This window comes from Lactuca virosa, chromosome 8, assembly GCF_052849685.1.
Source record: "Lactuca virosa cultivar CGN04683 chromosome 8, Lactuca_virosa_CGN04683_v6, whole genome shotgun sequence".
NCBI lineage: Eukaryota > Viridiplantae > Streptophyta > Magnoliopsida > Asterales > Asteraceae > Lactuca > Lactuca virosa.
The window spans coordinates 120,762,038-120,787,868 of NC_136433.1; the positions used below are offsets into that span (position 1 = coordinate 120,762,038).

General features: G+C 33.3%; 2 protein-coding genes across 5 annotated transcripts; one reads left to right on the plus strand and one right to left on the minus strand.

The window, feature by feature from the left end:
* Positions 1 to 10,536: 10,536 nt before the first annotated feature.
* On the plus strand, positions 10,537 to 15,155 carry LOC145128518 (protein EMSY-LIKE 1-like). Of its 3 annotated transcripts, none has more exons than XM_079063310.1 (9): positions 10,537 to 10,824; positions 12,634 to 12,757; positions 12,841 to 13,134; positions 13,561 to 13,764; positions 13,850 to 13,918; positions 14,015 to 14,233; positions 14,326 to 14,394; positions 14,640 to 14,703; positions 14,773 to 15,155. In XM_079063310.1, exons 2-9 carry the CDS (start codon positions 12,656 to 12,658, stop codon positions 14,868 to 14,870), a joined length of 1,119 nt encoding a protein of 372 aa, XP_078919436.1. In that variant the 5' UTR covers positions 10,537 to 10,824; positions 12,634 to 12,655; the 3' UTR covers positions 14,871 to 15,155. The 3 variants fall into 3 exon arrangements, with proteins under 3 accessions (XP_078919436.1, XP_078919437.1, XP_078919435.1); XM_079063311.1 differs by having other exon boundaries at positions 12,643 to 12,757; positions 14,640 to 14,700; XM_079063309.1 differs by having other exon boundaries at positions 10,538 to 10,824; positions 12,643 to 12,757.
* A 183-nt stretch (positions 15,156 to 15,338) lies between these two features.
* On the minus strand, positions 15,339 to 17,968 carry LOC145128520 (short-chain dehydrogenase/reductase 1-like). Of its 2 annotated transcripts, none has more exons than XM_079063313.1 (6): positions 17,812 to 17,968; positions 16,941 to 17,009; positions 16,614 to 16,863; positions 16,452 to 16,529; positions 16,187 to 16,372; positions 15,339 to 15,796 (listed from the first exon to the last, which is right to left on the minus strand). In XM_079063313.1, the coding sequence occupies exons 1-6, from the start codon at positions 17,964 to 17,966 to the stop codon at positions 15,455 to 15,457; spliced, it is 1,080 nt and encodes a 359-aa protein (XP_078919439.1). In that variant the 5' UTR covers positions 17,967 to 17,968; the 3' UTR covers positions 15,339 to 15,454. The 2 variants fall into 2 exon arrangements, with proteins under 2 accessions (XP_078919439.1, XP_078919438.1); XM_079063312.1 differs by having other exon boundaries at positions 16,941 to 17,015.
* Between the last annotated feature and the right edge of the window lie 7,863 nt (positions 17,969 to 25,831).

Genomic DNA, 25,831 nt, shown 5'->3' on the forward strand with positions numbered 1-25,831 from the left:
TATACATTGATTGTACGAAAACGAATTGGTAACTCAATGTTATAAAACATGCCTTTGTGTATGATTAAGTAGTAGAACAAGCATATGAGTCGAAGTTTATCCATTCCTTTTACCCTTGGAGGGATAAAAGCGATATCTGTGGGCCCCTCGATGATTTAGTGATGACAAACGTAAGTGCTCCGTCGGGCCTGGACTGATTTGATTTGTTCAATTAGTCAGTCGTCATAAATCGGAAATCGGGAAACAACAAATGGACAGAGAGAATGATTATAATCCATGTCTCAGTCCATATGATATCTAGAATGGAGGAATATATGATCCCTTATCTAATGGACGCGTCATTGATTTGTTCAGAGTTCGACAGTGGCTTTAAGAGCTACGATTGCTAGTCGGGTTTTGGAGTCATACGCAATAATAGTTTTAGACTTATCCAAGTGGGAGACTGTTGGATTAGGTGTCTAAGCCCATAACTATTATTGGTATGTATTCGACCTGAGAGTAGCATGGTCCATTTGGGTTGCATATCATCAGGACAATTTGTTAGGATGGACTTTTGAGAGAAGAGGTTATATATGATTTATTAATATATTATAAGTTCTAATATATTAATATGAAATCATATGTTTTAATTAGTATTGATCAAGAATTAATTTGGAATTAATTTAGTGATCAAAAGAGACTAATTAAAACTATGGGGACTAATTATGGTAATTAGTTATATTTATATGTGTTGGGCTTATGATCCATGTTGGACCAAGTTTATGTATGGATACATAAAGAGTTGGGCCACATGAACCATGGATATAGGTTTGGGTTATACCCATGAATCTTAGAATTCAACACATATAAATACATATGTTATGACCTAAAAACCGCCACCACTAGTGTGTGTGCATGTTCTTGGAGTTCATGAAGGTTTTAGAGTGCATGGAGATTCTCTCTCAAGTCCTACCTTTGTCCTTGATGTGTTGTGACTTCATTTGAGGCTTCCACACTATTGGGGCTAAGTTCTTAAGGCCAAATACATCAAGACTTCCAGCCACACAAAAGGTATGTTACTCTATCTAGTATTTTATGTAGTTTGTATGACAATTGCATGTTAGCTATAGGTTCAATACCTTGGAAACCATTTGCATGTATAATTAGTGAAAACATAGATCCAAGGTATTTAGGGTTGTATGTGCACCATAGGATGTTGTATTATACTAAAACCCAACAACAGATTCCCGACATCCACCTAGTAGCAGTAGAAGATGACATACCCGTAACATCTGGAGGAATCCTAATCACCTTCTCCAGAGATACTTCGACCCTCCTGAGATCATGGTGCAGAACTCCCTTCCGACCCCGATGACAAGAACTAACAATAGGATCCTCCTTCCTGAAGGATGCTAAGGATCCATAGGCTTTGGGCTCTGGGTGATCCCCTAACTGCCCCGCGACTATTTTCGGCCCGATAGGACCCGAGACGACTATCGAAGGCTCCAAAATCCCTTCCTTGGATGAACGAAAGACCACCGAGGTCCATTCCCAAAACTCCGCGAGTAATCTCCGATGAGATGAACTTCTACGATCGCGCATCGACTGGCCCATGCCCTGCTCCTGAGCCGGAACAATAATCTGGATCCCCTTCTTGAGTGCTCAACACCATACCGAACTGACCTGCAAGGGATCCGAATATACCCAAGAATCCTTATCCCACAGGCTTCCTGGATTCTCCAAGACTCTCCTCGATTCGAGTATGGATCATGTGCTTTCAGTAGTACGGGCCCAATACTACCTTCCACACCTATCCATAATTTCCTCTAGAATCATCCCGAATCCTCCAAGTCACCCTCTCAAACTGATACCCTGAATGCTCGCTAACAGCGCAACCAAATCCACTAAATCATTTCCTAGGCTTTCCTAGGTTCTCGACCTCAACTATCCCTCAGCCGCAGAAAGACTCCTACTAATGTCAACTAACTACCTCATGGATATAATCATATGCAATAGAAGTCAGATAATCCTTTGAGTAAAAGACTCAATCCTAGAACGGTTGGACTCGGACAAGAGCTGTGCAATAGGGCCAAGTCCTTCACTATGAGAATATTCAACCTGTGCCCCATGTGACTTTGCATATCCACTTAGTAGTCAATTCACATCACCAAGAGCCCCATAGAGCACAAAGCAAGCAGCATTCAGACAATGGGGAAAATCTAACCAGCATATCACTATTCATACCATTCTATCCTTTAATCAGGAATTTGTACTAGCATGTAATTCAAAGGCTCATACAATCAGGCATAACCTAAACATGTCATCCTATCACGGGCTGATCAGTACTAGCATGCAGGTCTACAAGCTCATACAATAGGCATACAAGGCATCCTTCCTAGATCCTTAGCCCTAATCTAGCATGCAGTTCTCATAACCATATCATATCATAACATAACATATATGCGTATCTTGGGGAAAACTTACTTGAGCTCGGTTGATTGCATCCATCACACACCTTGTTCTTTTCTCTTTTCAAATTCTTTTCAAAATTCTTGTTATAAAAATGAGTTTCTTTTGAAAATTTTCATACCAAGTCCTCAGTTTGAGTCTAGAGACACCCGAGAGTGTGCCTGAATCCCTCAAACTAAGGCTCTGATACCAACTTGTAACATCCCAAAATTCAAGACCAAAAACTTCATTTTTATGTTTAATAATTCATAAAACCAGCAGTAATAAAACATCCATAATAACATCCCATGTCAAAACCCAAGTGTCAATGATCAAAACATGTTATCATAAAACAATATCAGAGTATAATCCTAAAGATCTCATGTGCGGAAAATCATAGTGTGATGCGCTGAGAATCATGCCAGCTCCTTTCTTTTGAAAATGAAGTACCTGAAATCAAAACTGTAAACCGTAAGCACGAAGCTTAGTGAGTTCCCCCATCATACCACACACCATACAATAACATACTGTCAGGCATACCGGGGTGCCCGACCTACCCCTATCAGACATATATGGGTGCCCGACCTACCCTGCTGAGCATATCGTGGTGCTCAACCTACCCCTGTTTGGCATACCAGGGTGCCCAACCTACCCCTGTCAGACATACCGGGGTGTCCGACCTACCCCTGTCAGGCATATCTAGGTACCCGACCTACCCTCCGGTTTATCTCAAACTGTCCCGGGGACTATTTCACCCCTACCACTACCACATAATAACATATCATGAACATAATGCTAGGCATGCATGGGTACTGTCTACCCCTTCAGTATCTTTCAACTGGTATCCGATGACTATTTCACCCCTACTACTACTAACACATATATCATAGCATCATAGAACATAAAGCATATCAGATAGTGGCAAACCAGACAATTATCACAAAAACAATCATCTCAAACATAATCACCTACTGGTGGGCCGACATTGGTGCGTTAAACCCACCTCTACTGGAAGGTAACTCACCTCGCACTGCTGAAGTCCCGCGGACAAAACTCTAGCTGCTGGATGAAAGATTCCCGAACTGTCAACATCAAAATAGCCCCTCCTCTACAAAATATTTTCAATATAAGTCCACAAACTACAAAACGAGTCCCATTGGTTATCCTTTAGCCATATGTTCAAACATTCTTTCCACTACGAACCCCGAAAGCACTCTTTGGTCCTCCAAAACAAAATATAATGCCAATTACACACTTTTTCACTAAACTCTTTATTTAAATATATCCATATATCGGAATAAAATAATACTTAAAACACTTCTTCAAATTTTAGGGTTTGACTTGGAAACGGGGTGTTACATTTCAATCGCAACTCTCTTCTCCAAGTCTCATGATTTTGACTAAAAGTTTGAAATATATGCTTGCCAAAAAATGGTCATCGCGGCATGGGAAGTAGATGCCACGTCATGGGATATATGTTTATCCCGTATGCGCCAAGACTTCCATGCATGTCCAGAGAAGATTCTGGATTTTAAACGTGGTCACTTCATGACCACTATATGGTCATGTCGTAAGAAAGGTCTATATGCAAGGATTGAGAAGATTCCAAATGTCACGTCATGGAATGCAGATGTCCACGCCGTGGGAACTTCAATACGCTCGATTTTCTTATTTCTTCTCCTCTTAATCTAAACTCCAATCCTCAAAGTATCCACATTTCTTCAATTTCAGTCCTTTTTCCTTGAGAATATCCTTTTTGGCTACAAAATAGAATTTAAACATTATAAGTACCAAATATCTTTGTGTTTTACCAAAATAATGCGCATATGTATTAAAATAATGTATAATTATATGTACAAATATGACACTATCACAAATAAAAAGGAATAAGAAAGTGTTCAAGAGTTTAGTTAAGAATAATATTTTAAATGACTTGTCAAATGTCGGTTTAATGAATTGTGAGAAAGAAGCTATATTTACAAATATTTAAGTTGTCTAATTAATCGAATTAGAAATATGGAAGCTTTTCTTAATTATATAAATTTACGTAATAACAAACTACTTATTAAAAATCTAATAGTTAATGAAGGTATATATATATATATATATATATATATATATATATATATATTATGGTGTATTATTAAGTATTATAAATTAATACTTGATTTATGATCTAAGTAGAGGTTATTGTTGGGATGTAGGTGTTAAGGGAGTTAGGCAATCCATCTTAGCCACTTTAGTAGTTTTGTCTTGTGTCCTACTGTTTCAGGTGAGTTCTCATAAACTTACTTATTATATGGACTATGTGATTATGTTATGTGAAACCACGAAAAGCCTCTTAAGTAAGGGAAGTTGTTATGGATTAGAAAAATTGAGAAAAGCATCGCAGAAAGGGAATCCAGTTGTTCATTCTGGGTGGCCATGTACGGATGGTCGACCACGCGAAGCCTCTTTGAGGAAGGTAGTCTATCCAGGGTAACTAGAGAAAAGCCTTTTAACTGAGGGAATCTAGTTATGACCAGTGAACATAAGGTTATCATAAGTTATGTATTTAGTTTGGGTGGCCATGTAAGGATGGTCGACCACACAAAGCCTCTTTGAGGAAGGTGGTCTATGGAGGGCAACTAGAGAAAGACCTCTTAATTGAGGGAATCTAGTTGTGACGAGTGATTAGAATGCTAGCATTCATATGCGTTTAGTTATATGTGATACTAGACGATATTTCGCGCGTTGCGCAATTATAATTAAAATATTGATAAATATATGTTATTAAAATAAATATATACTTGTTAGTATGTTTAAATTAATAATTCTTAAACTAATTTATTATAAAAATATTCTAAGTATTTTAAATAAATGATAAACATTATAAAAAATGAGTGTACGAAATTACTTTTGTAATGGATTTATGAGTATCAAATAATAGATCTCATATTATTCTATTTAAAATTGCATCATCTTTATAACCGCTACCCGTGAAAATAAAAATAAACTCAGATAGACATATTTTATTTTTAATGAATTTTAAAACTATTTTTTGATACATGTTTTATATTTAATATTTTATTTAAACTTTTAATATTTTTAATTTATTTTAGACTATCTATTTTGAGAAAAATATCATTATTATAAAAAGTAATTTTTAACTAATTTTTTTTTATTAATTTGACATTTTGATTTAGATTTTCCATTTAAACTTTTAACTATTAAAAAAAAATAGGCTTTGAATATATTATAAAAAATATGTTTTAAATTTAATATCATATTTAGATTAACAAACTAAGTATATTATATTGAGAATAAAGAATTAATATTGAAATTACAATAATATTGGATTTAATGTATTAATTAAAAAGAAGTTCAAAAGTTGGGGGTTTCAAATGAATGTGGTTAAAGAAAAAATGTCTCTTTTAGAAGTATACTAGGCGAATGCCCGCACATTACGCAGAAAGACCTATACAGTTGAAATCCTTACAAATATATGTTTTTTTTTTAAATATAACAATAACATTGTTGTTAAATTTGATATAATAAGTTGTATACTAAATTGATTTAATATATTGACTATTTTGAATTATATGATAATATATACATCTATTATAATTGCATAATCTCAATCGTTTGAATGACTTCTACCTGCGACTTACTCATGAATAAAATTTAATATAATATATGGTTTAATGTTATTTATAGTTGTTGTTATTGTTAATTAATTCTTTAAAATTTATTTGTTTAACGTTTTAATTTCTATCATTATAATTATTTAAAACATCAAACATTGTTTTTTGATTTTAAAGGTAACAATATAATCATTTATATAGAGTTATTTTTAATTATTGTTATTATAAGTTATTTTAAACTACTTCTTTGAAAACTTTTAACGATTATAAAAATATCTTTAGGAAATATTTTAGTTAAATTGAGATTACAATTTAGTTTTTGCATTTAACACTACAATTTATCACTTTTAACTATTCACAAAATATTTATTGGGTTTTTTAAGTGGACTGAAATTTATATTTAAGTTGACACTGTAACGTTATATTTAAATTAACAATTTAAATATTTTGTCCAAACTGTTCAAAAATTATAGTTTTAAACTGATAATGGTTTACATACAATAACATATTAAATTTAATAAATTAAGTATAATATGTTAAAAGTTAAAGTCATAACTTTATAAGTAGAACTAAATATATTATTTTAATATTGAAATTTAGTTTATTTATGGTTACACATTAGGTTTGATATTTATTTAATCTTATTAACCAAATTATAATCATTATTAGAAAGACATTACAATTTATCACTTTTAATTTATTATAAAATATTTTTTGGGTTGTTTAAGTTAAATTAAAATTTATATTTAAGTTGACCATGTAATATGATATTTAAATTAATAATTTAAGTATTTTATACAAATTGTTCAAAATTTATAGTTTTAAAATGATAATGGTTTACATTCAACAATATATTAAAATTAATAAATTAAGTATATAATATGTCAAAAGATAAAAAAACATAACTTTATATATAGAAGTAAAGATATTTTTTAATATTGAAATTTATTTTATGTATGATTACACTTGAGGTTTTATATTTATTTAACCTTACTAACCAACTTATAATCATTATTACAAAGAAATTGAAAAGTCATGGGAGTTTCAAATAAATGTGGTGAAAAGAAAATTGAATGGGAGTTTCAAATGAATGTGGTGAAAGGAAAAATGCTTCATTTATAGTATAGTATGATATGATATGATATAGATAATGTAAGTAATATGTGATTTATTACTTGAAGTATGTGCTACTACGTGTTATTATGTGTATTGCATATCATCTGTATAACAGGTTAGTGTTATGATTATTCACTAAGTCTTAGGCTTATAATTGTTACTTTATGTTTTTAGTTACAGGTCCTTCAGGCTCGAAGGGCAAGGAGCTGGCAAGATTGGGATATATGGACATTCTCAGAGGGGCATGTCATCTAGTTATATGTTATTTGTTATGTTATGGTTTTCAAAACATGATTTACCTTATGTAATTTTATTATGTTTATGTTGATATGATGTGAGAAGATAACTTTATGATTTGCAAATGATTATGAATAAAACCTTTTAGAAACATTTATACTCTGATTTTAAAAAAAAATTATGGTTGTATTTTGGGATGTTACAAGTTGGTAGCAGAGCAATGGTTTGAGAGAATTAAACATACTCTTAGGTGTTTAGACTCAAACCACTGCAAATTTTTTGAAAATAATCTTTTATAAGTAAAACTAAGTAAAAGGGACTAGTTTTGAAAATATAAGTGAAAAAAAACATTCTGTACGCCTCAAAGGACAGAATGCAGATCGTCCAATTATCCGAGTTCCACAGTTAGTTAACATGTCTAAGTGATATGATGTATATGATGAAACTGACTTACTTGCTTTACGTGATGATTATATGTAATCAATATTTTCTTATGTGACAGTGCCTGATTAGTTCCATCTAGGAAGTGTGCAGTTGTCTGCCATGATTATGCATGCTAGTAGATAGACTAAGGAACTTATCAGGATAATGTGCTAGAATTGCATGTTAGTTTAGCTGTATAACTATTGGTTTGCTTGAAAGCTATATCGATATTAATTAATTGTTAAATGAATGTGTTAGGATTACATGCCCCTAGAATTGGATAGTTTTAGATTGCTTGGTTTTGCCCTATTGTGTAGCTCTTGTTTGAGTCTAACTGTTATAATGTAGGATTCACAGTTAAAGGACTGCTCAATTCTTGAAGCATGCAGTTAGTATTCGTAAGATAGTTAATTGATATTAATAAATGTTTCTTCCCAATATGGTAGCAGAATAAAGTGGGATACATGGTTAGAAGAATCCTAAAAGGGGAGTCTAGGAAGATTAGTGGTGTGTGCTTGTCTATGCATGTGTATATGTGATTAGAACGTTAAGTATTGGTAGTAAGTAGTGACTTTGGAACCTTGATACAATTCTTGAGACAAGTATGGATAGGTGTGGAAAGTATAAAAATAGATGCCTAATGCAGAGGGATGAATCGGAGTGTACATTTGATTTTGGGTTAAAACAAAAATAAAAGTATTGGCGAGATAAGGGGGAATCCAAGATTTCAAAAGAGGGATAACATGAGGAAACTCGGGTGTATTTAAACAATTCAAAATTTCTAAGAGCATCTCTAATGGTAAAGCTATATTATCACTTAGGACGTGTTTAACACTGAGCGTTAGTGAGCTTCTAACTTCTAGTGTTTAACAAAACGCTCTATTTTGAATAAAAAAACTCTCGTTTGGCACTACATGCTTTTAACGTCTAATTTAAACAAAACACTCCTAATCCAATAATTTCGACTTAATAGCTCTTTTCATGAATTCAACTTAATGATCCTTATCTATCTAAAATGTTCCATAAAACTTCATCATTTAGTTAGTTGTTTTTTAAACATATTATACTTTAATATGAAATATTTTAAATTAAGATTACCATTAAAAATTAGTATATAAACATTTCATAAATGAAAAAACTATGATATAAATAATTTAGTAGTTAAAAAATGGAAAACATTTAAAACTAGAATATAAATTAATGGGGTAAAAATAAAATATGATAAAAGAGGAAAATGTTAGTTGTCCAAAGTTTTATAGTATATTGTCCACTCAATATATATTGAATGGTCAATAAAAATATACAAAAAGCTAGACACTCTAATGGTATTAAATAAAAACAAGTGATGAATCAATAATAAGAAAAAGTTATAAATAAGTCCCCATTGAAGATGCTCTAAATAACTGAATTAAACTGTTCATGACGCCTTCAACTGTTGCAAGTCCAAGGGTGTGAGTGCGACTACTAACCAAGATAATTAAGCAAATTATTATAATTCCCAAAAACAAGAATTAAATATATGCAATCATCTTAAAAATATACAATCTAATAAACTCATATAGACACCAAAAACTATATCAAATTATAAGATTCACATGATATTTGTATGAGATTATGACCAACAAACTTCGCTTCTTTGCCTAAAACCCTAGGAGAACATGAAGTAAAAACAAAACCATAACCTAAAATGCATTAAAAACAACCCAATCTTAGATCCAAAGATTTTAAGTAACAAAAACATAAGCTTTGAGTTGGGATCGAGTTTGAGCTGCTATCCACTACAACCAACACTGAAAAACACAACCATTAACATCAATCGCCTATGGAGGGGGTGATTCAACCAAATAGGACTAAAAAAGAGTATAATATAAGCACATACATTGGGGTTCGACAAATGTCATGTTAATCATAATAAAAATTGTGATTTGTTGTAAAAAAAATCTAAAAGGATGAGGTAGGCACGAGTTGATGCCTTAAACTGATCATCTCAATAGTTTTAATGTCAAAAGTAATGAACAACCAAGAAAGTTACTCTGGCTTTGGCTTATCGAACTTAATGAGAAATTGATAGGGAAGTTATATTCCATGGTAGAGATGGAGGACGAGGTGGATGACGGATGGGGTGAACCATGAAACACTACAGATAATTTAACTTCTTATTTGATTTATATAATTGTTTATGTACATATCTCATAATTTTCTAAATCGAATATATTGAACAACATCATTCAAAAAATAATATATTTCCTTATATTACGTATGAGATAATTAAAAATTATTAACCGAAACAATTTGTATATTTTGATATTCTTATTCAGCAAACAATAGTATCTAACACTTTTTTCATGCATATCATCTACCAAACATACATTCATTGCTCATATCAAAATTGTTCGTCGACATCATGGGACATAATTAAAAACAAAGAGTATGCGATCCTATGATTATATAACAAAACGTTATACGTGGGGTGTGAGTTTTTCTTTCACCATACAATAACAAACCATTCTTTTTATTATATTTAATGCCACAAACAAACATAAAAAATAAATAAATAAATAAAAGTATATAAAATACGATAGGGACTGAAGTTTTATAATGATAAAAATTGGAGGGTGTCATATGCAACTCACGGAAAGAAACGGAACCCCGGCGACAAACAAAATCCAATTCGAAAATTCTTTCATGTCCGCTATACATTTCCGTAGTCAGCAATATCCAATCGCTTCCGTCCCTCTATATAAACCCCATTATTTTTCCAATTATTCCCCATTGTCAAAGCAAAATCTGTCTCACTCATCCCATTTTTCTGCAAAATTCATGCAGAATGCTAGGCTAGTTCTTCACATTACGTGATTCTCATTGAAGTACTATTATATTCGTACCAATTGGATTCACTTCGACCGGGAAGCAATTTTTGGCATCAATTTCTCTGGCTTCTAGGGTTCTTTTGCCATCTCGAAGAAGATCTGGTCTTTGCGATTTGATTTCTGCAGCGGTGAGTTGTTCGTAATCACCCAATTTGATGCAAATTTATTATGTTCTGCAGATTGTTTAGGGTTTCAATGTTACATATAGTATGCCAATTTGGTTATGTTTACCCTTTCGTTTAATTGTTTTCAAGCTTCGAGCTATAGTTTATCTGAAATTAAAGGTTGAAATTGGGGATATTACAGCTAAATCATGTGTAAATGCACCACGATAACAAAATTGGGCTGGGGTGAGCTTATTTTCGGTGGTTTCTTGCCTTCCATTTGTATGTTTTTGGCTTGTTATTAGGGTTTCGAGATAGAAAACGCCCATTCTTCTCCAATTAATAGCCGGAAAAAAATCATTTATAAGCTGCAATTATAACACAACGAAATTGCAAGTAAGATGTATTGGCATTGCATACATATACATCTTCATCTGCTCCGCTAAATTTACCTTCTACTTAGTTTCCTTGCCTCTTTCTTCTTCTCCGCTGGCTGTGTTCTTGTCTCTCTCCCTCCCCACCAGGTACGGATTGGAAGTCTGTCTATTTGCTTCCGCTGCCAAGTTTCTCACACATACACTGATACACACACATCAACGAGTACATTGCAAATCTTCTTTTGATTTTGTAAAATAACTGGGTGCTTTTCCAGATAACTTATTTTGATTAGTACGTCATTAGAAACTACGTGTAATTCTTCATTGTTCATGCTCGAAAGGTCCGATTTCCAGGTTATGCTTGTTGTCGGAAGTTTTTTTTAATCTTTTTATTCACAATTGTGGTCGTTTAGTTTGCTCCGATCATTAGAAAATGAATGTTGATGGTTATGATATCTTTATCTATAGAAATATTAATGTTACTATGTGATATAGTAACTCAGTGCTCAACTTAAAAGAATTAATATATGATTATGTTACTTTTATGGAGTGCATTTTCATTAGTTTAGTATTATCAGTGGGATGATGCATAGATTGGGATTAATTTTGGTACTAACCGTTGGATGTTGCATAGATTTGGATTAATTTTGGTTGTCAATCTCAACAGTTGTTAAAGTCTTCCATGATTTCTTGTTGTTTGAACTGATAAAAGTTTTGAATTTCAAGCCCAAATATATCTATATGGAGGTCTTCAATGGGATTTGGTGCTTACTATTGTTGGGTTTATTTTGGTTTTAGACATTTAAGAATTACGTGTAGCCTGCAGACTTTAAAAAACAAACACAGACTTATGGTCCACATCTTCTTCTACAGTTGCTTTGATAATGTGTCCTTATAATTTTAGCCATGTTTCCCTTTTTCCTACATGCGATAAGGGGCATGTGATTTTTCGTGTGGTGATGACTGATGACAATTTTTGTCGGCTTGACTTATTAAAGGACAAACAAAACAGAATATGATGATTTGTTTGCATACCTGGAATAGTACTTTCCTCTAAACATTTATTTTTTAATAAAAAGTTAATTTTCCTTCCCTTTATCTTTCTTATTGAAACCACACATTCCTTTTTCTTGTGTGGATCTTTAATAAATACGGATCCATTTCCAACCTTCTAAATATAACACTTGTTGGTTAATCAATCGGAACATGCAATTACTTACCAACAAAACAAAAGGAATGATGGTTGCATATGTATTTATTAGGTAAGTAGGGTCCACATCAAACTACTAGAGATTTCTGGTATCTTGGATGACTAAAATCCGTCGGTTTTGATTATTAAATATATAGCTGAAAGGAAATCCTAATAGGGTTAAAAAGAGGAAAGAACAATGATCTAATGTAATAGGATACCATAATATTTCTATATGGTTTCTTTATTCGTTTGCTAATTTTGTAGATTTTACAGGGTCAGTTTTACAATGATGCAACATGAGATGGAGTCACAAATTCATTACCTTGAGCAAGTAGCATACAGTTCAGTGCTACGAGCTTTCAAAGCACAATCTGATGCGCTTTCATGGGTATGATTTAAACCTTTCTACAACTCTATATCCCAGACTTGATTTGTGATTGATCTGATGAATTTACTTAAATGCCCTCTCAGGAGAAGGAAGGATTAATAACTGAACTTCGGAAAGAGCTGCGAGTTTCTGATGATGAACATAGAGAACTACTCTCAAAGGTAAATACAGATGACATCATTATAAGGATAAGGGAGTGGAGGACATCAGGAGGGACACGTACCACAATGCTCAACATTCCCCAATCTATCCACGACCCTATTTCACTCAGTCCAACAATTTCAGCATCTCGGAAAAGGCAAAAGACGACTATGCCCCTGTCTTTACCCACACAATCGTTTCCTGGCTTAGGAGCTGGAATCCAAACCCCTAAACCTGTGAGTACATTAGAATTCAATTTTAAAGGGGCTGTTTTTTTTTTTTCTCCATTAAGTCCTGTATAGGTGAAGTGGCTTAATGGGTAATGATGTTTGTCTGGATGAATTGTTGTATGCATAAGGTCTGTTTCTTGTCTAGAATGAATAAAGCAGCTGAATGAGAATAAATGACTGTTTTACCCTTATATTCCAAAAAAACAAATTTCACAATATTCATCAAGTTTAACAATATTCGATACTATTAGTGTGAGTGGAGTTGGGAGGTAAAAAGAAGGGCAAATAGGTAAAAGGTTAGTGTCTTAATACATTAAGCCAAGTGTTTTTAATCAAAAAAAAGAAACAACCCCTAAGTAATGTTTATTTATTTATTTTTTTATAATTAAGAATTAAAATATTGAATCTTTTAAATGTGATTTGTGAATGAAGTCCCCAAGATACCCGTTAATGGGGAGAACTCCAAGGGGAATGCTTTCAAATCATGGATCTTCTACTATTGCTATACCAAATGAAGCAAGTGATGTGGTTGTGGGTACTACAAGGGATCAATTAATTGGAAGGAAATTAAGAACTAGATGGCCTGATGACAATAACTTCTACGAGGCTGTCATAGTTGACTACAACCCTGTACAGGTATCGACTTTATTACTGTAAAACTTAATTTTTGACACCAATCCATATCCATCAATTTAAATATATCTATGTATAATTTTGGCAGGGACGACACGCACTACTTTATAACAAGAATACACCACAGGAAAGCTTTGAATGGGTTAACCTGAAGGAGGTAGATTTTCAACATCATTTATAAAGTACATACATTGAAGCTTAACATGTTGTGGTTATAATTTGTAAAGTAAAGTATTAAACCTTAAAATCCCAGATTCCACCCGAGGATATTCAATGGATAGGTGAGGAGCAGGGTTCTCATCAAGTTACTCATGGTGGGCCAGGGCATGGATTTGGAAGGGGTAGAGGGAACTCAAAGGAACAATCTAGAAAAGCCTACCCAAACCCAAACCCAAACCCACCCTTGCAAAATGGTGACACCAAAGCTTCAGATGAAATAGAAATACTTCACACCGATACTCTTTTAAAAGAGGTGATTTGCTTCTAATAATATTAATCTTTTCTGTAATTAGGCTATAAATTTTTCTTTTTATTCTTCTCTGAATCTTTATTAAATCTTGGCAGGTGGAAAAGGTGTTTGATGCTACTCATCCGGATCTGCTTGAGATAGAAAAAGCAAAGAAAATGCTCAAGGTATGACATGACATGAAAACCTTCCCATCAAAAAAAATAAACATAATAAAAGCTCATTAATTTAACAAATAATGCACAATATAAGTTAAAATGGGTTATATTGCATTTTTTTCCTTCTATTTCATGTGGAATGGAGAAAAAAACACCCCATTACTAAGCAATGAAAATTAACAAAATAGTAGAGGAAGGAATGATCCTTGATTGTAGCAAGCAGACAGTAGGTTGATATATTTTGATTTGTGTAGGAACATGAACGAGCATTGATTGATGTGATTGCAAAGCTTGCAGATGCATCCGACAGTGATGGTGGTAATAAATAAATCATATTATAATTATATTATTTTTGATTATTAATATTAAAATTAAAATCAAAATCAGGTGGGGATGAGCGATACATGTATGGAAGATCTGATGGTCCAGGAATGCCTAGAGGACCAGGTGATAACCAGGCCGAGGAGTATGTGGATATCATTTAGTTTCTCTTTCAACGTGTAGTGTAAATCTCTCTCTTAACTTGACAAAAAAAAAAAAAAAAAAAAAAAAAAAGAATACTAGAGTTTTTGTATTTGTTGGCGCGAGATTTTGGTTTGTATAGACAAAGGGAAGGGTAGTACTATTACTATAGAAGAAGAAGTAGAGTGCACATACTACTAACACATCCAAAACTCTGGCCTTCCTTGGGGTTCATGTTCATCATTCATGATTAGCTTTCTATGTCAACGGAAGCCATAATAAAATAATTTCAAATTTCCATTTCAGCATTTACACGAAATACCAATCAACTATTTTTTTTTTTGTAATATAATCAAATCAATTTCATCCCATATAGAGGATAAGGGCATGGCAGATATATGCACATTGTTTCTCATAAAAGGTTAACTTAGATCAGTTTCAAAACATCCATAATAGTTGGTGCTACTAACCCTGTGAGGTTGGTTATCACATGAAGTAAAAAAGAGGTCAAATTCTTGATATTGTGTCTGATGTTTCATAGACTAGTCCAGGAAAGAAAAAGGAAAAACCAAGAAGATAAAATTAATAGATACAAGAAACAAGAGGGTCAAAATTGAGCAACTTGTGTACGATCAAAATAGCAACCGGTGGGACCACCTTGGGGTAAAAGAGCCAACATAACCGACCCTTGTGCTCCCTCTTCCAATGTCATTGTACCTGTGTGCCAGTTCAAGTCGGTGTCGACATATCCCGGATGCACACAATTAATGCACATATTCGGGTATGTCTTTGACACACTGTAAGCCGGTAACATCTTTGACCATCCTTTGACTTCAAGCTCATCGTTCCTCAAATCATCTAAAAACTTCTCCACAAACCCATCGATCTTCTCTTCACTCAAATTCTCTACATCTGCGAGTTCCTTTCTTATTTCTTCATTCGGAATCCTCTACATACATAATAATTACACACAACATACTATAACACCAAATACTCAAAACTACATATACAAGTGTCTTTGTTTTCCCCATTAAAAAAATGTATGGGTAATGATGTTTCTCTGGATAAAGTTTGTTTGTTTCTTTTCTATACCGAATAAGCCAAACCGTTTGAATGAAACAACCCTTATATTTCAAATTTTTTTACAATATTCATCAACATTAACTTGGTAGGAGTTTAAAGGGTTGGTGTCTTAATACATTAAGCAAGCCTTTTTTTTGGCTCAACTCATTAAGTCATTCTGTCCATATTAAGTCAAAAAGACACAACCATATATAGATGCCCAGGTTAAGTGATTAACAGAAGCTCATCAATAAGTCAAAAAGAATCAACCTCTTACCCATAATTCACCTCGTAGGGAAGAGACATTTACGATTCTACCCCCGGAAGTGGAACGTTGTAGGAGTGGAAGGAGTGCCTGTGTAAGATTCTTGACACCATAATAGTTTGTGTCAAGACATTCTTTTGCCTTTTCATAGGTTGTTTTAATCACCCCTTGAACCATGTTCGTGGCCTTGCCAGATAGCTACAACCAAGTTGGATTTCATTAGATAAAACTAAAGTCACATGCATACAAGGAGAGGACAATTATGTAATTTGCTTACCCAAGATGCTGGATCTATATTCAGAGCCCTTAGACCTTCTTCATCCACCACAACTCCAGAAGCTCCAGCATTATTCACCTTTTTAGTTATAAATAAAACAAAATTAGAAAAATTCTGGTCTTAAAAGGGTAGCTTTAAGTTTCTTCAAAGTCTAGTAATTACCAAGATATCAAGTTTTCCAAATCGGGTTTGTATGAAATTGGCCAAACCTTCTATGCTTTGAAGGTCTTGTACATTAAGCTGATGGAATAGTACGTTTGGAAAACCAAGCCCATGGAGCAATGACATGGCCTCCATACCTCTCTTCTCATTCCTAGCTGTCAACACGACTGTCACGCCAGCAGCTGCCAGCTGTCTAACCGTCTCAAACCCAATACCCTTGTTTGCTCCAGTCACAACCGCATACCTTAAACTAATCAAAAAACACAAGAAGATAAAAAAAAAAGGTTCTTGAAAGATCTGATGAAGTTATTCAAAAATCATTCTAACCTCTCTGTGGATTGGGATTGCATGCTGTTCATCATTGTTGCTGCTGTTTGTTGACTTTTCTTGGATAAGCTACACCTAATGAGATGAAAAATGTGAGGCACACAAGTTGGCTATATATACATAGTATCATGAGTTGTTTGGAAGTTTCTGTTAGATTTTTTTCATTTTTAGAGATTTTGGAAGCATTGTCTTTTGTATGCATGTCTCTTTCATATCTAAAAAACGAATCTGACACCCATACGCATCTGTACAAAATATTTTGGTGATATTGACTAAAATTGAAAGATGCTTGGAATGATACCGATAGCAGCATAAGAAACAGCTTCAAGTTACCAATTGTATTTGTTGTGTTGGATGATATATACTAGATTGGAAACCTAACCAAGAGAAGTAAGACAACAAGAAGGAACAAAAGGGGAAATTTTTCAAATTCGTTTATTACTTTCAAGCTATGAAAGGGAAGTTTATGGAAAGAAAAAGACAGCTACAATCCATTCAAGGAGATCCGGTTGGTGTCAGCAATCATGGATAACATAAGCCACATAAAGAAGAAAATGCTAAACAGACAACTTGTTCCCCAAAAATATGGTGTACAATGACTAAATGTGTTCATATCAATTCCTTATACTTGCATTTATCCTTCAACTTCGTAAATTGTGCTTAACAAATTCATCGAAGACAAAGTCAAATCCTCGAACTCACTTAACTATGCTATTCTGATTTGGTTGTTTTTCAACTTAATTGGTTCTATCAACTCCGGATAACAGTTGCGATTCTTTGTCGCGCATCCGGTTTCAATTTAAAATCAATGAACAGAAATCGAGTTGCATAAATCAAAAGTTACTGTAATAAAACTAGGTGAGAGAGTGACCTAAAGAATTGCTTTTCAGATAAGCTTAAACTCGATCGAACTCCAACAAGGGGATGAAAGACCACTTCGTCTGTGCAGCGTATTGCTTTCAAAGTGTTTGCGAAAATGGCAAGCTGTAAATGTCCAAAAGCGACGGGGTCCGAAATGAGAAACATGTTTTAATCCTAAACGGCTAAATTCCGGATCATGATTACGTTTCATAAAGGGCAAATACATAAAAACCATTAAAATGCCTAACTAGAAAGGATTCCCGGCGTTGCCAGGGTCGGAATGTTTTGTTTTGTAAAGTAAAGTAGCATGTTGAATTGAACTGAGATAATCCATTAAAGGAAGATAAACAATGTCATCTAATTACATAAGTAAAGAAATCTAAATAATTATTTCTTACAATAAATGAGGAAAATAAAGAACTGGCGTCACAAATTGAACTTTATTGCCATGTATGGCAGCGGCCGGAAAACCAATCTGGAAAATATAGACTGTTGCTTTTAGTCCGTTATTGTGAGGGTAATTTGGTCTTTTCAGGTAGTAGGGACTGAATTTGTGACCACAGGTAAACCATATGGACCATTTATGTAATTTTGGTGGTGGTGGTGGTGATGATGGCAGATGGTGGGTGGCTTTATGGTATTGGGTGAGTATTTTCTAATAAATAAAACATTAATTTAAAACGAAAAAGAGAAATATAAATTAATAAAAAAAATCGGATTAGGAGTAAGAGAGTAATTTCGGTTTCCATCGTTGTCTTCAATGTGTTAAATCTGGTAAACCACAGGGACCAAAAAAGACCAAAAGGAAGCAACTTTAAAATGACCCAAATATAGTTGAGGGACCATTTCTGCCAAAAAAACACCATGTTTACTGTTAAAATTTTTCTCATCTTTAATATATATACTGTTAAAATTTTTCACATCTTTAATATATATATATATAATAATTATTCAAATAATTGTCAATATTGATCATGGCCCAAAAGTCAAGGTTTAATTTATAAGACACATTTTAACGAAATTGATAAAAGTTTGAGGGCTTAAGTTGTTAATGTGGAAACTATATATATTATATAATATGACTAAATACTAATAATATGTAATAAAATGCGAGGTTTAATGAAAAATTCAAACCAAAATGAAAGAGTTGTTTGTGAACAAAAGCATAAAGGTGAATGGTCAATGTTGTAAGTAGAAATACTAATAATATGTAATAAAAGGCAATGGTTATGAAAAATTCAAATCAAAGTTAAAGGGTTGTTTGTGAACAAAAACATAAAGGTGAACGGTCAATGTTGTAAGTAGTGGAGGACCAAAAAAGACAAAAAATGTGTCATTTTACTGTTAAAATTTTTCACAATCTTAATATATATATATAATAATTGGGAAAAATTCTATTTTATTATTTTTTTTCTCTAACCACAAATAGGACGTAGAGTTATCACTCTAACCCATATAACAGGTTTCATGGTTAATTCCGTTATTGTATTATTATTATTATTATTATTTTGCAAAATCAATCATAAAATTGGGTTTAAAGTTCAAATTTGGTCCATGTAGTTTGCAAAAAATTACACCACATGTCAAAAACTTGGTTTTATGTTTTTTAACTTCTTTATTTTCATTTATTTTTATTATTTTTAGTCAAAACTACACTTGGTTTTATATTTATTTTCCATTTTTTTTAATATTTTTCGTATTTTTTTGTTTTTTTTGTTTTTTTTTTGTTTTTCGATTTTTTCTAAAATTTTTTCGTATTTATTTTTTAATTTTTTTGTATTTATTTTCATGAATTTGATAACTTTTTCTTGAAAATAAAAAAGTTAAAAAAACATAAAACCGAAAAAATACAAAACACGTAAAAAAACAAAAAACGTAAAAAAAAATACAAAAAAAAAACAAAATAAATACAAAAAAAACGAAAATAAATACGAAATAAACTTAAAAACCAAAAACGTAAAAAAAACAAAAAAACAAAAAATATTAAAAAAATAAAAGATATATATAAAACCAAGTTTAGTTGACTAAAAAAATAGAAAATAAATAAAAATAAAGAAGTTAAAAAACATAAAACTGAGTTTTAGAAATGTGGTGTAATTTTTTGCAAACTACAGGGACCAAATTTAAACTTTAAACTTAATTTTAGGACTGATTTTGAAAAAAAGATAACGGAGTAAACCATGAAACATGTTAAATGACTAGAGTGACGTCCCATTTGTGGCCAGAGCCAACAAAATAAAAATAATAGGAATTTTTTCAAATATGCACGAATATATTATGGGTTTTATGTATTTGTCATTTCATAAAAACTTTTAGAGATGATAAAACGGGGCAAAGTGAACCGACCCATGGGCTGGTATGAAAGACAGTAGGCCCAAGCTCGTTCCAATATATATATATATATATATATATATATATATATATATATATATATATATATATATATATATATATATATATATATATATATATATATATATATATATTTTGGTTTGCCATACCAACAAATAAAAAAATTTAAATTGGATATAAACGTATAGCAAAGCTATCTTTCATTCTTTTGGCTTAGTGGTTTAGGTGTCTGGTTTAGGTGTCTTCAAGTTTTGTGGAGGAAAATAGATATGGAAAAGGTATAAAATTGAAATTGAACTATAAGTTAATGTGGTTTGATCATTCGATTGATCAAACACAAGTTTTTTTTTTTTTTTTTTTTTTTGGTGTGTGTGCATGAAGTTTTTAACCCTCCTCCCCCTTTTTTTTTCTCACACATAGAGTGTCTTCCTCTTGATTGCTATCGTTTAATTCTACGAAAAAGGAGTGATGCATAACACCAAGGAAGATTTAAGCAATACCCAAACAGTTGACTTAGGTGTTGTTTGTTTTGGAAGTGGTTAAATGTCTTTTGTCTTTTTTCATGTTTGCGGAAGAAGATGTGCACTTGAGAAACGTCTACCCGCCAGAAGGGAAAAGTGCTCAAAAAGTACTTTTGTAGAAAAACAAACGAGGCCTTAGTGTATGGAGATATGTATGTATGTATATTGTTACCCCGTGGCCATAGCCCATTAGACCTTATTGTAATTTGTATATAATTACCATTAATATATCTAGTTTATGGGAAAAGGATTGTTCCGTACGGTATCAAAGCAAAATACATAATTCGTACTCTCTCACTCTCTCTCTTCTTTGTGTCACGATCTCTATATGCACCTACTTCCTATATTCTTTCTGATTATCAATGATCACCATGGGCAACGAAGATGGTCTCTTCAAACCCTCCACCCTCTAAAAAACCATACGAAATAAACCAAAATCAAAGCTTTCATTCCTTTTATCCTTGATCTTAAGTGACTAGATTATGACGCCCGGTGAGAACTATTCGAGACACATTGCATGGAATTTGGCACAATAGATAATGTTGTTGCCTCCATGGATGCTCAAGCAGCGAGACCAACTAACTTAAAGTTGACGAAAATCAATTTTATCGTAAACTCTGGATCTAAAGTACATCCCAATCTCTACTTCATATGAAATTAAATAGTAATGTCACTACCCGAACAATCCAGATAAACCTCAAAAATCTGTTTCGAGACAACAAAGATGTGAAATCAATTCCAATTATAAACAAATTAAGAACATTAGCACTAAAGACTCAAGTAACACAAACTGTGATGACGAGGATTGCACGGACAATGTTTGAAAACTCAAACCTTGAATTAAACACGACAATAGTTGCTAATAAATATTTCAATCAAGTCTGGAGGAACCAGTCAAGCCTTGAAGATGATAACTCAACAAAGTGCTCAAAATATTAAACTAAAGTATGAACAATGAACAAAGACAAAGAAGAATGTTAGAGAAAACGATTGACTGAATGATTCTTTAGTTGATATTCCAAAGGTGAAAGTGATAAATAATTACATGGGGAAGGGTCCTATATATACTATCTTAGGACCAATCATGTGAGGATACATTTATACTAAAAGCTACTTACAGATCAACCACTTGACACATTGGTGTGGTTCACTCTTGTCTCCTACATGCGCTACTGAACTAAAGACAAATTACATAGAGACATAACGGTACAATCATAGAGTCATCAATCTCTAAACATAACTTCAGATTACAGACAATTTCGGACATTCGTCAATCCCAGAATAAATTCGATCGAACAAAACAACAATAAGCTTGGATTATAGAATTCTAGATTGCCAAGGGATCACTTGTTTTGAACTAACAATCTCCCCGTAAGTAAATTTGGCAATCAGAGAGCCTTTATACTTGATCTACAAAAACGAACAGATAAGCAGTCTGCAACCAGTTCTTAACTTCAATCCACCAACTAAGTTGTTTGATCAATTGTTCCTTGACTTGTTTGGAAGCATCAGACTTGGCAATTTTGGAAATAATCTTTCCGAAGCACACTGGTGTGAACCAAGTGCTTTTGTCCAGCTCTGAAGAATTCCTTCTTCTCTGAATTATTCCTCTTGTAGATATATCCAAGTTCTGGTTCTGAAATTGGACCTTCATTCAACAAGTTAATTTCTTCCAGCTTAGTGTCAACTGGAGCAATGAGCTTCTCGGTCTTGAATAATGGAGCAAATTCAACATCTGATCGATTGAATTCAGCAATATAATATTTCAAAAAGTTCATTGTTGCACTATAAGCTCCAATGCTTGTTTCACTATCTTGTTTGTCTTTGAGGTTTGTTGCAGTCATGAGTACATCATTTGGATTGATCGTTGGGAAATTAGAATCCGAGATTATGAGTTGCTTCTCAGTATTCCGAGTGATGTGGTAGCTGCGTAGAAGGCAGTCTTGTCCGAACTTGCTCAGTACCTTCATTCCATATCCACTGATTTAAGTGATTCGTCATTTGGACCACACTTGTTTTTTTGAAAGAGCGTTTGTGGTGTAGAAAGTACTTAGTTGTTCTCTTTCTATTTGGATGAGAATATCCTGATTGTCTTCTGGATGCAGTTCTTGGAGGCGGAACTATTTCGTAGCTGCTTCAAAAGTTGTAACCCTATATGTTGCATGCACGCTATTTATAGACTAAATAATACATCAATTCCGAACATGGACATGCCCTATTTCGGAATCGGAATTAAACATAAATCTGAAATCAACTATTTGACACAACACTAAATTAGACTTAACAAAATGATGTAATCGAATCCTGAGTTCAGACTAAATTAAATCCGTAATGGAAATTGGTTTATAATAAAACATATTCAAACCAAGAATCCGAACAAGACATAAGCATAAATGGGTTTAAATAAAAAAAGGTCAAAATGGATTAAGTTGAGTCCGAACATTGGAGTGAATCCGAACAAAATGGATTCATGTGTTGATTCGTCGGACAAAAGAAAATAGGTGGGGTATTACATCGGATAAGTGGCATTTCAATAATGGAATCCGAGAAACCTATTTGGGTCATCTTTGTTCGGAACAAGAGTGACCTACCCAAAAGGCGACAAATTCAATAAATGTGGCAACATCTTGAAAGCCACATGCAAAAGCCGACAAGAAGGAAGGATGGCAAGCAGTTGGCATGAGGAGACAAGAGTTGGACATAGCAGAGCATTAAATAGGGTAGTCATGATAGTTGTGAAGAGAAAGACAAAAACACCTTTTCTTTGAAGCAAGTGGGACTCGACTGTTGGCAAAAGGTCTCACAATATTGTAAGTGTGTGCTCTACATGAAAAAAGAAGACAAATGGTGTTTGGAGACCTCCTATTCTCGGACGTCCTCACCAGACAATAAATGCACCGCAGTCCCCACACATGGCTATACGTAATGCTCGACAAGAAAGAGTAATCCGCCAAGCCCTCACATGCGGCTGTTAATGCATGTACCATTAGCTCTATCAACTCATACTCCTGGAAAATAATTGCCTAGTCACACTAAAAACCATTTCATCCGAACTCCATACCCTCTCTTCAAATCTTTAACTCCATAACAATATTTTTTCCTTTTCAAAACACTTTTTTTTGTATGGGATAAACAGATCAAACACTATCTTTGTAGCAAGAACTTCATCTTCTTCAGCACAAAATAATATTCTTCATAACTCAGATTTAACAACAACAAAATGCATATGAACCAAACAACATAATTTTTATTTTTCAAGCAACATCACCAACAAAAACAGTAAAAAACTCACATACAAATTTTCAATTGTGAAGGTTAAGAAAATATTCAAGATAATAAACCTATCAGGATCGTTCCCTTGAAATAATCAGTTAGATCTTCAAGTTTAAGCTCTGATACCACTTGTAGGTTCTCATTTTATCGATTGGATTGGTGAAGAATAATAATATGAGGAAGATAATCGTGTATGAATATGAAGAACAAGAACATGTGAGTAAATTGTGATGAATAGATAGAGAGATATAACATATTACATAAAGACACTCATGGCTAAGGAAAATTCCCCAACCAAACTCTCTCTAACTAAATGTCTACATGGGTGCACTCTCATAAAATAAATAACCACTCACCTCCACTCCATATACCAGTGGAGGGAATATGCTCTCATACAAAGAATATTCTATCATAATAAATCACTCATCATTGTAGATCATTTCTTGCTCCAACACAACCTATTATATGTGTATCAAATATTTCTCTGTCCTTCTCAACAATACCAACTCACAAATACCAAAAAAAACTTGGTCACATACATGATCAACAACCTCTCCCATAAGTATGGTATATAACAATTGTCCATGTCGACGCATATATGAATAAATGCTTTATTTTTATGAATTTAGAAAAAATATAGAAAGAAATAGATGAAAAAATGGAATGAATAAATAATAAATAGAATATTGTTTACCTATATCTCAATTGGTCAAATTCGAAGCACATATCTCTTTTCGACGGACGTCTGGAAAAAATTAAAGCATTCTATATTATTCATTTCTTTATGGGTTTCAACCAAAAAAAGAAATATAAATGCACACAACCCCCTCCTAATTGAAACCCTTCCTTTCATGATGGATGGTTTCCATATTCATCTTTCCCTTCCCAATTCTCCATCTTTAATGAAAAGCAGCCAATGTCAGTTACTTATTAATTGATTTTGATGCAACCATGTGTGAAATTCACCACGAGCTCGCAACCCCCTTCACGCAAGTATGAAAAGGATGAATATGCGCATCGGAAGACAGGGCACACAGTTGAGGATCGTCCCCTTACTCACGAGTCAACCCTAAGAAATCGAGGACAACGTCAAGGATCACCCCTCAATCTCTTCTGAATAGGTTCTCCCAATAGTTTCATTCTCTTCTGAATCGATTTTGTCTGCAACAACCTCACCTCATAGCACATATGAGAGCAATTATAATGATAATGAAATCAGCTAATGACGACTTCATCATGCGGTTTTGTAAGTGTTTTAGTAAGTAACCCTAAAAAATCGAGAACGGGCTCAAGGATTGCCCCACATCAGGTTTAGTGTGTCGTGATTGTAGCAACAATTAATCAAATGATTCCCTCCTATAATCGTTGCAACATGCCTTTCTCTTTCCCCTCCTAATATCAATTATTAGTTTAGAAAAATACGAAGAACATGAGATCTAGGATTCCTTGTTGAATTGATTGTTGGTTATGGTCAAGATAATCAAATGGATAAAACCCTTTCTTTCTTCAAGAAAAAAGAACATTAGCACATAATCACTTGGAATTACTTAATTTCGAGTTTTATCCATAACGAGTTTTACATTGATGCATTCAAGCATTTCAAATTAATGCTACAAAATGGTTATAAATCATATAAGGGTCCGTTTGATTTCCCTTCTAATTGGGTCCAAAGGGTGGACTGGGACCAAAAAACTCAATTGGCATGTTTGACACATCCTGTAAAAAGTTGGACTCGGTCCAAAGAAATGTGTTGATTCGGTCCCTTATTCTAGAGTGAAGGACCGGGACATATCAGCTCCAAAATAATCAATTCTTGTTATGCCCTAAACAATCGTCTACATAGAAGCACAGATCGGAAGAAGAAAGTGATTCCATAGCCCCCAT